Source organism: Lissotriton helveticus, chromosome 1_1, assembly GCF_964261635.1.
Source record: "Lissotriton helveticus chromosome 1_1, aLisHel1.1, whole genome shotgun sequence".
Classification (NCBI taxonomy): domain Eukaryota; kingdom Metazoa; phylum Chordata; class Amphibia; order Caudata; family Salamandridae; genus Lissotriton; species Lissotriton helveticus.
In genome coordinates this window covers 1856950111-1856964418 of record NC_136057.1, presented here as the reverse complement: position 1 = coordinate 1856964418, position 14308 = coordinate 1856950111, and the positions used below count along the sequence as shown (strand labels likewise).

Sequence of the window (14308 nt, the reverse complement as noted above, 5' to 3'; positions counted from 1 at the left end):
TGGAGCGGCACTCACAGAAAGAGGGGAAGGGGGAGAAAAGCAAAAGTTGAATCTGTCATAGAATGCCACAGTAACTGGACTTTTTCCATTATTGTTTTTTTTTAAAGATTAACTTGCTTTAGTCAGGGAATCCCCAGTACTTTTGAAATAGCAATAACCTGCTAAAATGGCCATATGCCCAACAACAGTGTTAGTTTATTAACAATGTTAGTTTATTTAACCTCATTTGACACAACCTAAGCCTCAACTAGGGAGGTCCAAGTGCTAAACTCTCAAACTCCCCCTAAAGCCCTCCATAGCTCCGAATTCTACCTCACTTTGGTCCCGGTTACGAGTTTCGGCGGTGCAGGGTTGGCCGGTACTCCACCACCACACCCCCACACCACCGAGACTCGCTGCCGCCAATCTGTCAGATTAAAAATGATTTGTAGTTTGGCGGGCAGGTGGCGTGGCGTACCCAGAGCGGTGCCTCTTTCAAAGGCTGTGGTGCCTTTAAAAAAGGCACTGCAATGGGATGCCTCACAAGGTTCCTGCACGGCATGGACTGAGAAGTCCATGCCGTGCAGGAACTCTTGTGTATGCACACAGGGGGGCACATGTTATGCCCCCCAGTGTGCATGCACAAGCGGAGGAGGCACAGGGGGCCCTGTAGGGCCCCTTTTCTTTCCGCTTTGCCATGGTTGACATGGAGTAAAAACCTCCATGTCACCTCCTGCAAAGAGGAAACTCAAAATATGCTTGGCAGGACCGTGGCAGCTCCGCCAATCATATTGGGGCCTCTAACTGCCGCGCCACTTCCAGGAAACGGCAGTTTCTTGGCGGCGTTGGCGGTCCCAGCTTGGTCCAACTGCCCATCCCGTAATGGGGCAGTCGGAGTGAAGAAGCAGGTGGACGAGACCGCATTGATCTGACTTTTCATGGTGAGTTTGCGGTCAAGGATGATGCCGAGGTTGTGGGCATGGTCCGTCAGTCGCGGGTGAGGTTCCTAGTTCAGAGGGCCACCAGGAGTAATTCCATGGGGAGGTGTTGTTCCAGAAGTTCAGTACCTCTGTTTTGTCGGTGTTGAGTTTCAGGCAGTTGTTTCTCATCCACTCAGTGACGCAGAGATTCCTCAGCATACCTTAAGGCGGCGAAAGCCTTATTAAGCTGGGTTGGAAAGACAAAGAGGGTACTAGCTTATCAGGGAAAAGGCTTGGGATAACAGTCAATAATGGCGAGCCTGCTTCGCTGCAAATGCCCGAAGCAGCGATAAGTGTAATGAATCGAATTCCTTATATGGGGGAATTTAGGCCAGGCCTAACCTTCACATCAGACTTGAGAGCAAAGTTGTATGTGATCACCTTTAATGTCTTCTAGTTAATGTTTGGTTCAGTTTGAAAAGAAAGAGGAATGACAGCCTGTTTGTGTATAACATGTCTACTATCATTGTCTTTTTGGTTTTGATGTCCTGTTTAGTTTTAGTGTGATGTATTTGTTCCAAAGAATTGCATGACCATTGGTTGAACAATAAGCCCCTTGCACTAAGTCAACCTGAAGACCATCTAGACTGTAGTGTAACGCAGCCCCAGAAAACGACTCCACTATGGACTTTCAGAACAACGTTGGTATTGCTCATTGAGAAATATTGTATAAGGATGACTCAATTAACTTTAGGCTTTTTGTACTTGCTTACATGAGAGTGCGTAGCCTTGTTCCTTGAGGAATATTAAAAAAGTGATTGGTTGCACTCATGCTATAATACTTAACAGTTTCACAGGTTCCGGCATTTTAAGACACCTCAGGGCATTCTAGCACAATCAGTCTTCAAATCTATATTTATTTAATTGTGAGAAATGTTATGTATGATATATACTTCTAAAATACATTTTAAAAAAACTCCCAGTGAAGATGGAGATGGTAGGAGAGGTGACGCCAGCAGAGTCTAATAATATACTGAGGAATATGTGCAGAGTCATTTAAAGGAAATGAAGTGATGAATAAAAAGAGACTGGAAAATAAGTCATGCATATTTAACTTAAGAGTGAGCATCAGTGGGAAAATATTAAGATTTATAATGGACGTTTAATATAGGAGGAAGGAAATAGAAAGTATAATTTTTCTTATATTGAAGATGAAACAGTCAGGATCCTGGTAAATGTGTGTCGGGTGAGTTAAAGATAAAGGCTCCATAACGAGCAGAGGAAGAAGGGGTTAGTGAAGATACGAGCAGGGAAGGGAAGGAGATAAAAGAAATGCTAATCTGATGTCTTGCAGGAAATTTCCTTTTTTTGGAGGTTTTGATAGGGGATATCTAAGAAACGACCTAACAGATGAGAATAAAATCAACCAAAAGATGTGCAATAAAGTCGCATTGCGAAAGAATCATTAAAGAATCAACACTCTCAGAAGAAGAGGAGGGTTGTAGAGGCATTAAGGTAGTTTATCAATGAGAGTGCTAGATTGACCCTTTAAAATGTTGTAATACATGCGACATGTGTTGACAAATCAGTTCATCATTGAAAATCACTGTTGTATTTAAATTGTATTCCTGCCTTATGTTTCAGAATATGGGCATTCCTTCTAAACTGATTGTGTGCGGAATGACGTCCAATGGTTTTACCATTGCTGACCCTGATGACAGAGGCATGCTGGACATCTGCGGCTTTGACAGCGGCGCTCTGGATGTCATTCGTAACTTCACCTTGGATTTAGTTTAAATCACACCTGCAAGGGGACTAACAGGGACAGGGTTGATTTTGAGATGTGCATGGTATGTTTTTTAGAAGGGTGTTTAGCCTTTACTGCCAGAGGAATGTTTGATTTTATATGGCAGTGGCTTCTTTTCAATGTTCTTGTGGATTACAGAGTGCTACAGGTATGAATTAATATTGTTACCTACCATGAGCACACAGTATGAAAGTAGTTCTTTCCATGTTTCACCTAACTGCTTTGTGAATGTGCTCTCTAATGCCAACCGTGTTGAACACTTTCCTGTTGATCTATTGAGTAACACTCTACTTTGTGTCTTGAACTTGGGCAGTGCACCCACAATATGGTGGCATGTCAGAAAATTAAACAGCAGGGGCAAGCCCAAGGGTACAGTATATGATTCAGATGCACACTGGTGTAAGCGGTTAGTCCTTTGCACACAATTTTGTAGGACTGCATGACAGTAAAGGGAATTGTGCAGATTCCATATTTTTGGACAGGTTATCGCTAATTACTTGATCAATTAGTAAAACAGACCTGCGCACACACTTTACTCACCAGTCACTTTAAAGCACTTTTTCCTCTGTGAATGGCAGTCATTGTACTGCTACAGTGGAGTAGCAACTTTGTTGATAACCTTATTTTATAGTTTTTATATTTCAAGAAGCAAAGATATTTCTGTGTGTTGGGGTAAGAGAGAACAAATTCCGTGGCCACATTTCTGTAAATTGGCGGGGTTTTGGTGAAAATGTGCCTATATTTGCATGCCATGGTGCACCAATATGTGTGCGAAACAGATATTTATAGCGATTTGTTGATGTGTATTTTCAGTGTCAGTTGTAACTTTTGTTGCTCTCTTGTTCTACTTAAGAACCCTTTCTTTTATCAGTCATTTTCACACTATCGTTTGTAAGGAAGGCTTTGTTACAGTGTATATTCATTTGGCAATGAGCTCTCTCACGTCCTGTTACTGTCTGAACAGGTTTCGTGTGCTTGTGTCTTGAGCCCACCTGTCTAACCCTCCTTCTCTGCTATCTTTCTCTTCTGTAACAAATGTCTGTTTATTTCTGTACATTTATTTAGGTTTTCTATATACCTCTGTTCATAGGCTTATTTAAGAGGTACAATGTGGTCACCAAGCATAGTACATTAGTGTTTAGAATTTGATTTCTAGACCCAGCACACATACTTGCAAACTGTACTGCTCTCTCTCCAGTTCTCAAACTTGTAGTTTAGCGCAGGTCAATTAATAATGGCATTAGACTGACTAGAAAGTAGTGCACAAGTCAACTGAATTGGCAGCTGAGTACATTTACTACACTTTCAATGAATTGTCCTTTCTGGAAGGACATTTCAATATTACTACTGTGGACCCAGAATTACACGCTGTTTGCTGTTGTAACGTATGGTGTGTTTTTTGAAAAACGTGTAAATGACAATGCATACGTGGCACTGTTCTTCTGTAGACAATGTTGTTTTTTTGTTTTGTTTTAAAGTTCAATGCAGATCATTTGGCACCTTCTAATAGCAACATCTTTTAGTTATTCTTAATTACTTTTTCTCTAGTCTGGTAGGGGAAACTGTTTCGCCTATTTTATTTTATGCCTTAACTGTATTAAAAATGTTATTGTATTGGATGTTTGAAGTTATAAAGCGCTCTGATATCCTTTGGGATCATGTTCGCGCTATATACAACTTTATAAATAAAAAATAACAACTGTTCACCTGTTACTGTGGTAGAAAGCTGGAGAAAGCCATTCCGAAAATAACTTATTCCGCTTAACAGTTTTCAGGCCTATGGTAGGTGGTTGGAGAGGCCAACCACCACGGATCTGATGGGCTCAATGATGCCGTTGTTCCATTGGACTTGTATTTCTAAAACAGTGGTGGTGCCTGCTCACGCACCGTGAAGTGATTACAATGTCTCTTTCTGCCGACTGTTTCATGGCGGTTAACACGCCATGAAAAGGCAAGCGGAAAGGGACTTTGGGGGCCCCTAGCAGGCCCCCCTTGCTCTCAGCATTGGGTTCTGGGGGGCAGAACCCAAAGAGCAGACACACAGCACGAAATAAAGTAACATAGCCAGTGTTATGTAGCTTGGTTTTTGACTAGGAATGGCGGCGTTGCAGTCCAGATCCCGCCAGTCCCTAAAGAGTTGATATTGCTGTATATCCAGATTATCTATCTGGTACACTGGCAGCACCAGTCTGCAGACACCCATGGTGTTACTCCCGTGAGGCACTGCCAACCTTTTCTCACCTTTTTCCTACGTGCTTTTGTTTGGTCTTTTAACACCAGAGGGCGGGATAGACAATGGGGGCGAGAATTCACAGACACAACTGATTTTAATAACGAACTGGTGATCAAGGTCCCTCCTGAACAGACGTTATGAGGATTACCGCTGGTCCGTCACACAAAGTTGGGTGACTGTTTGGAAGGATCACTGAGCTAGGGTTTCACCCTCTGAATAGGTCCATTGTTGTTTATGATTGAATGAGTGGGGGATGACCTGTTCTGTCCCCCTTTCACTTCCTTGTTGTATTTGGCTGTCCTCTGTTCGAGCCAGGATGAAATGCCTTTTGCTGCTAATTTCAAGCTCCTCAACCTAACACAAATCTTTGGAGGTGAAGGCATGGAGAAAATCCTGTCCTAACAATCAGATTTCCGTTCTTCATTTGCAACCACAGATGGATTTCACACTTGTAGAAGCTGTAAGTAGAGTTGCTGTCAAAATCTAGAGGACAGCTCACTGCCTGTCCTCACTCTAAAATTCTGTGATGAAACTGCATACCAGATTCACAGTAATGCCTGTTGGGAAACAGTGGGGCATTGAGAAAGTATGGACTGTGGTGTCCCTGTGGCTTAAACAAACACTCAATACCGCAAAGCACTCTATGTCTTGGGCCGAAGCACATTTAAAACCCCTCATGGTCTTGGTGAATGTTAAAATGAGCCTGTGGTTTCTACATTCTGCTCAGGTCCGACCTGAATTAAATAATAGAATAAGTCATGTTGAGACCTGAACACAGCAAACCTTCTGCAAACAACGTTCCATTCACACAGACAAACCATTAATAAATCAAATATATTATGCCTCAAAATAATGTCAGAAATATTACCACCCATCTGCGTTTCTTCTGTAGGTGGTCTAAGGACCTTCTCTTTGCCTGGATGGGGAAAATGACAGCTATCTATAGTTTTCTTTTTTCTGCCATGTAAGCAGCACATTCTGTACTTGACTGTGTGTTTTTTGCAGGTGGAGCAAGATTAACCATTACTTGTCTTTAAAAAAGTTTTTTAGTGAATTTTATTTTTCAATAATATGCTGTATTCAGCAATATGTTTTTTTATAACCAATGTTAGTAGTTTTCATTGCAATACATACTGTACAGTACTGTGGTGGACAATATGAACTTACAAATTGTTTATGTATAGACAGTATGTAGTATAGGAGCTGCCGGTTCAAATTTTAAACAAATGTACAGTGACATTATAAACCCACAGATCATAAAAGTCATGTCACTCTGGATCAGGCCGTCCACCTAGTTAATGTTACGACACGTGAGCCTCTACAACAGTCCTTGCTGATTAGTGTAGCGTGTAGTCCGGCGATCTGTGCTTTACACCCCCTACACTTATGCCAGTAGGCAGATTCATATTCCTCTGAAAGTGAGGCTCTCGTTCTTGGAGGGGGTGACCCTAAGACCTTCCAGGCAAAGGGATCCAGAGAGTAGCGGTCAATCTTGTGCGGGGAGGGAAGCAGGGAGGCTCCCCTGTCTACTCTACAAGTGATTCTCGGAAAGTTTGGAGATCATTGAGTTGACAATTCCAGCAAGCTACAATTGGGATCTTTCGCAGCCCCCTAACTTTCCCCCTCCGCAGCACCACTGTTTCAGCCTTGCCACGCTTAAGCATTGCTGTGCACCAATGGCTGAAGGCTGGAAGGTTGTGCGCCTTCCAGTTCATAGCTATGGAACGCCGTGCTACGGGGAGAGCCAGGTCAAGGAATCGATTGGTCACCACTTGTGTTTTTTTACATTTCAATGTACCCAGCAATAACCCTTCCACGGTGAGAAACATGCTAGTAAGTTGGTGACCCCTCAGGGAATTCATGCCTGTAGGAGAAGTACCCCACCAACCATTACTTGCTCCTGGTTCACAACCGGCGGGCTTAGTTCTCCCATCTGACGCCCTGCCAACCATCTCGCAGGCCACTGCAGCTGCACCGCCAGATAGTAGTGCTCGAAGTTGGGTGCCCCCAGTCCTCCCTTGTCAACTAGCAATTGTAACTTCCTCATTGCTACTCGTCTCCTCCCTATGTTCCATGTAAAGGTACGCAGTGTGACATGCAGGGACCTAAAGGTGGACCGTGAGATATTTACTGGAAGATTATGGAAGAAGTATAAGAGGCGAGGGAGCATCACTATTTTGGATAATGATATTCTCCCTTGCACCGTGAGAGGTAGGGTGCTCCAAAAAGTCATCTAGGGGCGCAAGGAGGAGATGGCTCTGGCAAGATTCCCGTCAATGGGATCTTGTGTATCATGGCACATGCGGATCCCCAGGTTCGGAATGTGCTAAGCTTCCATTTTAATGAGGGGGTATCTCCCATTAGTTGCTGCAGGGGATAAGCTCCTCATAGCGTGAAAGCGCACAAACGACTTGGTCCAGTTCGCCCCGAGTCCAGAGGCCTTGCGGAAGTCCCCAAGGGTCTCCGCTTTCCCAGTGATCCCCTCCCAGATGTCTTGTATTTAAATTAGTAAGTCATTTGCATAAAGCGAGACTGTGCACACCCCCAGCCAGGGGGATCCCCACTGCATTGACAGAGCCATTGGGATAACAGCTCCATCGCGAGGGCGAATAAGAGTGGCTAAAGGGGCAGCCTTGACGGGTTCCTCTATTTACTGCAAACAGGGGTGAAATTAGTTGCCCAATTTTCACTTGGGCCACGGGTGCAGTATAAAAGAGATGAATTAGGGGCTGCAGTCGGCAGGTAGCCACAGTCTACTGTGTAAAATGCCATTTCAAAGCCACGTACGGCCACTGGGCTGGAGCTTGCTATATTACTTAATGGAGGCATTGAACGTTGAGGGTGGTGGACCTTCCTGGGATGAAACCATGTTGGTCAAGGTGCAGCTGTTGTGTTATGTGTTCTAACAGGCGGATCGCTATAATCTTACCAAGAATTTTATAGTCCATTCCCAGCATGGATAACGGATTATAAGAAGTGACTTCCAGTGGGTCCCTGTCAGGTTTGGGCAAGGACAGTAATAATGATTCATGGAGCGACTATGGGAGACAGCCCTCTGTGTTCGCAGCCTGGTACACCTCCAACAGTTTGGCGGCCAACAGGGGCTCATATGTTTTGTAGAACTCTACAGGCAATTCGTCAAGGTCTGGTGTCTTCTGTGTGGCAGCACCCTTGATTGTTCCACTGATTTTTTGGAGCGTGTGGGGAGAATTCAGTGTCTCCCTATCTAGGGGGTCCAAGGTGGGCAGACCTATATCGTGTAGGAACTCTTTGATGTGCTCCTGCTGATCAATGGGGAGGGGCAAACAGTGCTTTATAATGCATTACAAACACTGAGTCGGGGATTTTTCTGAGCAGTGTGATGGGGATTGCAGGCATTATGCTACGCAGAAGCCACACTAGAAATCTGCCTGATTTATCTCCCTCAGCGTGCATTGTGGCTTGATAGGCCTTAAAGTCCAGACAGCGCAGCTGCTCTATCAAGCGTGCATGATGCTCCAGGGCCTCAGTTAGGATTCGAGCTGGCCGCTATTTCTTAGCGGCCTCAGGGACACCTCGGTTTGCACCAGATGTCTCTGCAGGCCCGCCCTAGCCCTCACCATCGCCCAATGCATTGAACCCTGATGACCTTGAGCGCCTCCCATTTGAGTAGTCTGGCGGTGACTGATCTCCAGTTATCCTCAAAATAATGTGTGATGGCCTCCCTAGTCTCCTCCCTGAAGACCTGGTCTTCTAACATGGCAGGCTAAAGTCGCTATGTGGGGACTGGGGGTCCCGGCATCCCCACTCAAGATGTAACTGCAGTTTGTTATGGTCCAAAAAAGCTTTCCAGAGGTATTCAGCCCCGGTAACCTGTGGTTAGAGATTGGAGTGGCTGAGGAAGCGGTCTAATCACACATGCAGTTCATGGAGAACGGAATAATAAGAATACTCCAGAGTCCCAGGCTGCATGACACACCAACTGTCACGGAGGGATCAATGAGTAAGCCACTGCGAAAGGCAAGTGGCGACTGTCACCACCAGTGAGGTCGGCAGTGGGAGATGTGGCCGTCCATGTGTGGATCTAGGACACAGTTAAAATCTCCCCAAGGAGCCAAGAAATGAGAGACCAGCAGGTCAGAACCAGGGACAGGTGTGCCAAGAACGAGGCATGTGCCGTGTTTGGGGTGTAAATACTCCGCAACAACACTGACCTTGTGTCTAGTTGGCCCTCAACCAGTACGTATCGTCCCTCAGGGTCTGTCTCCTCAGATGTGGGCCTAAATGGAACCTCTGGGCGTACCCAGATGATTGCCCCCATGGAAACTCAGAGTAAGTGGTGCTAAATCACTGCCCCCACCAGCAATGTGAGTTTCCCGGAGGAGCGCTACTTGTGCTCCCCTCCACATTAGTATGCCCACCTTCGCCCTAGTCAACCTTCATGTGGGAAGCATCAAGGTGGGGTGTGCCGTAGATCAGCGCAGAGGGGCCGGAAGGTGTGGAGAAGCATGCAAATCACGTCTATGTGTTGTGTTTTGCCGAGAAGAACAACCCAGTGCAAAAGGCTGCCTCCCACCATGTGATCTGTATTGTGAACACTAATAGAAAACTCTGCAACTCCCAACACAGGGCAGACCCCAAACATGTGGCTGCCCAGACAGTCAACTAATAAGCCCATTATTAGGGAACTCTGAGTCACTCTCACATACACGTGATTCACTACTGGCACGATGACGGGAGCTGTCGTATGATAATGTCATGCAGCAACACGACTCCCCAGATGGGAGTTCTGAGAGCAAATCAAAGTAAAGAAACTGAGGAAATGTTAGGAGAGAAATGTCCAACCCATGTCTATACTGCAATAGGCTTTGAGACATATGTTTATAAGATACTCATGTACTCCGGCGTGTGGAAGGAGGGCAGCCTCCCTCACTGGCAACGCAGGGTAATTGAGCCGGTGGTTCCTTGACGCTGCCCAAGAAGGAGCTGATCCCGCAAAGTGCTTTGATCATCCCTCTAGCCATTGGTCATGGCAGCCAAGGTCCTGCAGCCACCATAGACAATAGCACTGGGTAGTATACTTGTGTAACGAACAATATATCAGTCGTCTGTGGCGTGACGTCAGGAGGGGCCTGGGTGTCGGCACTGCCTGCAGAGGTATGAGAAGTGTGTGAGACTGGTTCAGAGAAGCCGTCCTCCGTATGATTGGGGGTTCTGGAATGCCCCGTGGCACACCAGAACTTCGTCAGAGATAGAGCCTGGGGCTGATCCGCCCTTCCCTGTGCTGGATTGGGAGCTCTTACGATGTGTGCAGCCCCGCGCCCTCTGCTCCTGCACCTAGTTTGCCTCTTGGGGCCTTCTGCTCATGATCTTTCAACCGGTGAGGTCAAAGTGCCCATTTGATAGTGACGCTGTTCCAACCAGTCGCAAGCATCAGTGGGTTCATTAAAAAAGTAGCTGGTGTTGTGAGCTATGACTTTAAGCTTAGCTGTGAATAAAATGGAGTACCTTAGACCAATTTGCTAAAGATTCCACTTCATGCCCAGAAAGGAGGCTCTGCGGCGCTGCACTGCCATTGTGTAGTCTGGAAAGAGGTGAATGTGTGCGTTTTCATAGAGGATTGGACCAGCTGACCAAGTCACCTGTAGGATGGCTACCTTGTCTCTATAATTCATCACCTAGCCACAACAGGCCTAGGAGGGGCACCCATGGGAGGCTTATAGGGTGGGACACGATGGGCACGCTCAATCAGGATGTGTGAAAACAGTTTCACCGGTGCATCCGTCTTCAGCAGGCAGTCCTCAAAGAATTGTATGGGGCCGGATCCCTCTGCCCTCTCCGGGAAGCCCACTATGTGGAGGTTGTTGCGGTCAGAATGCCCCTCATAGTCCTCTGTTCTGTCTTCGAGTTCCTGGACTTTAACTGAAAGGGAACAGACTTTGCTTTCCAAGTCTCTGAGGCCTGGTCTCAGTTCTGTTATGGCATTCTCCATGTCGTCGACTCTGGTCTTAAGGTTCTTCTAGTCTTCCCTAAGCATTCCCACATTAATGACAACTGCATTGACCCAGCCGTGGAGTTCCTTTCATGAGTCCACAGTCGCTTCCAGGATTTTGTCAAGTTTCTCCTCCATGGGGGACTTCTGGGAGTCTTCTTGACTGGGAACTGTGTCTGGACAGTCCATGGATTCCACGTTCTCGCACCCCACGGCCTTAGCATCTGTGCCCCCTTCTCCCCTTTAGGTGCATGGATGCACGCCTTAAGCAGGAGCCTGATGGCAAGTCCCTCACCAGGCAGAAGGAGTATCCTTCCGCTGAAGGGGGCCTTTCACAATGATGTTCACAGCTCCACGAGAACTGTCAGGACCCCGGAAACCCCCAGTAACATAGTCAGTGGGTTGGCATGTGCAGTCTATTGGTGCTTCCCCTGTCCGAGAACAATCCCTGTCCACCGTGGGCCTCACACAACCACAATGCCAATGGCGTCGCCTTTCAAATAGTACAGGAGAGTGGTGTAGACCACCAGCCGCACCTGAACCCTCCCCACCCCTCTCTCACCTTCGTGGTGGTTCGCTAGTTCTACGAGCAGTTCGGCCTCTCCCTCTCAGTAGAGCACTCTACTCCTTCTTGCTGCTTCCAAGGGCGGGAAGAGGACAACAATGTAGAAAAGCAGAGATATCAGTGATTTCCTGGCTAACCGCCAGAGCCACGGCAGCAAAGAGCCTCTCTCATTCCATGGTGGGGAGGCGGTGGGTCCCCGGATTTGATATATCTGCGGCTGTGGGCAACTAAGTATGTGGCCCCGGAGGAATATGGCAGGGTAGTAGGGTCCCTACTAGGGCTGCGTCTGTAGACAGATAAAAGGTACTGGATTTTTACATTTTGTTTCCGATCACCTGCCTGTCACAGATCACCTTTGTTTAGATTTGCCATATGCCGCAGAGAGAAGATCTTGGAATCCATGCACCTTGTTTTTTAATGAAGCCCAACTTGCAAGAAAAAGAACCAGGAGACTGGATCTCTGGAGAATGAAGATGTACATCACATACTCTTTGACCCTGAAAGTTGCAAACACAGCTGCACCCTTATCATGCATACAGGTTTAGTGTTAACGTCCTCTCGAAGTTCTTGCTGCAGGATAATATTGTTGATGCACCTGCTAGTGTTAGGATGGAAGCTGATATAGAATTGTGTCCCACTGTTTTCTGTTAATGCTACAGACCGGCCTGGCAGGAGAATTGCTCATAAAACACTAATGGATGAAAAGTTCATTTGTAGCCCATATTAACAAATAAATATACAAAATATATCAAATTAAATGAAATGCAGTAGCCAGGCCTCATCAGCAATATACGACCAAGCTGAATCCCACTGCACCTGGATTGCGGTGTGCACTCCGTCAATATTCACACTGTTTACAAAGAATTATGTTCATTTCAAACAGTGAAGCAGTTTAATGGACAATGCAAATAATGATATTGAACTGTATATTATAAATGCTTTCACATCTGAAAACAATCCTCCTTCCAAGACAATGGTTAAATTGTTAGCTGTTCTTTATATGAACAGATGTGACTGTCCCACATTGAAGTTCTATAAAATGGCGACTCACAGTTAGAATACCTAACAAAAAACGAATTTCACTGAGACCTCTGTGGTCTTCATTCTAGTAAGCAGAAGCAGTTAGAGCAGCAAAGCAAATCTCTCTTATCTTTACCAATCAAAGAGAAGAATAGTTGAGTATTAAGAAGAATATAAGGCATTTTTGATCGCCAATAAAAATTGGCAGAGATAAGTTTAGGAAGCTCTTCAGCCGAAAGGTGTGCACAATTGGATTTATTTATTCAAATTTACAAAGGTCTGCTTACCTACTATGTTTCATAACTAGCCAGAAAATACATACAATTAATATGGCATATCACCGAGGAATAATAAAGCCAAAGTTGTAAGAGGCCAATGAAGGACGTGTAGAGATTTAGGACTGCAAAGCTATCAGCTGATCGAAGTCAATAATTAATTTAAACATTATGCATAGACATTGAAACAGTGCACAATAAATAAGAAACAGGATGGTAGAGCAGTATGCCAAGCGTCCATGAATTTTGCAGTTTCCAGATTATACTAAGTGTAGAGCGTAGAATGGTTTATTAGTTGATAGGCTATTATTTGATAGGCTATTAGGGAAGTAGACTAGCATATTGTGGGGAACAGCTGTGGAAGTAAGCAGAATAGGTGTTCATGTCAATTGAGTTGATGTACATTTGAAAAGCAAAAGTCTGAATTATTGCACAGATGTTCGATTGACTGTGAATCGTGACCAAAGATAGAATGCAAGTGTTAAAGTAGATGGTTTAATAGTAAAAGTTGAAAAATATCTGGGAGACATTAAAGATGAGAAAGTGGAAATAGAAGGAACAACAAGTTAAAATAGAATCTCTGTTTTACAAAGCTGATGTAAAGGTGGTGGTATTCCATCAAGGCCTCAGCAGTGAGACAGACAAAAGGTTTTTATGATGAAAGATATATTTAAAAAAATAAAAACTCTTTTTATTAACAGTGCTCAGTCTGATTGACATATCCATCCATAGGTCCCATTGCATCGGATAAACAAGCAGTGTAAGGCAAACAGAATAATCACAGTTAGCCAGCATCAAGACAATCACAGTGATGAAAGATATTTGACCAAATTCTGAAAAGATGTGATTTTTGTGTTATTTCATATTAGTGGCTTAAAAGTGTGACATGAACCCATAGGAGAAATAAACAATGCAAGAAGAATTGTTTACCTAGAGAATAGAATAAGACAGAGAACAAAACTCCAAAGGACCTCCTTGAGTATAGAATGTATAATGGCTAGAGAGCATTGTCAAGATGCAGAACAAGAGTATAGTGAGCAATATTATGAAACCAGTGCAAGAACACTGGTAGAGACATCCATTCCAAAGTGACTGGCGGGGACCAGCTTTAAGTGAATCATAGTGGCGACACATCAGGAGCCTGGTGGAATGATCAAAGAAGGATTATTAGATACAATTCACACAAACAACTGCATAATTGCCAGCAAACCTCAGAATAACAACAGCAAACATCTATAACTTAAGGCAACTAAGAAAACAGAAGAATAAAGATTGTCCAGCAAGACTAGAGACAGCTAGGTGCTGCCGGACCCGTTGATGAAGCTGGAAGATTAAACATAACTTAAATCACGCTCAGGTAGACCTAATCCCCACTATTGATTAACACAAGACCTCTTCTACTTCCTTTTAGGAACCAACCCTTAACTGACTCAGCAGGAGATACCACACCCACAAGAGCCTAACTATACCACCTGCAGGAGCTCTGTCAGGTCTAGCTTGAGATCCACAAACATAATCAAGGTTCCAAGAGCAGCCAA

The 14308-nt window shown here is 44.9% G+C and overlaps 1 protein-coding gene across 5 annotated transcripts in view; it reads left to right on the top strand.

Moving 5' to 3' along the window:
• The window catches only part of RO60 (Ro60, Y RNA binding protein), a 306652-nt gene extending 302242 nt beyond the window's left edge, over positions 1-4410 (top strand). For all 5 annotated transcript variants that reach the window (XM_078641476.1, XM_078641493.1, XM_078641479.1 and 2 more), the window contains one exon: positions 2544-4410. In XM_078641476.1, the coding sequence (XP_078497602.1) occupies positions 2544-2696 (153 nt within the window). In that variant the 3' untranslated portion in view covers positions 2697-4410. The remainder of the gene's footprint in view (positions 1-2543) is intronic.
• The last annotated feature ends 9898 nt before the right edge of the window (positions 4411-14308 follow it).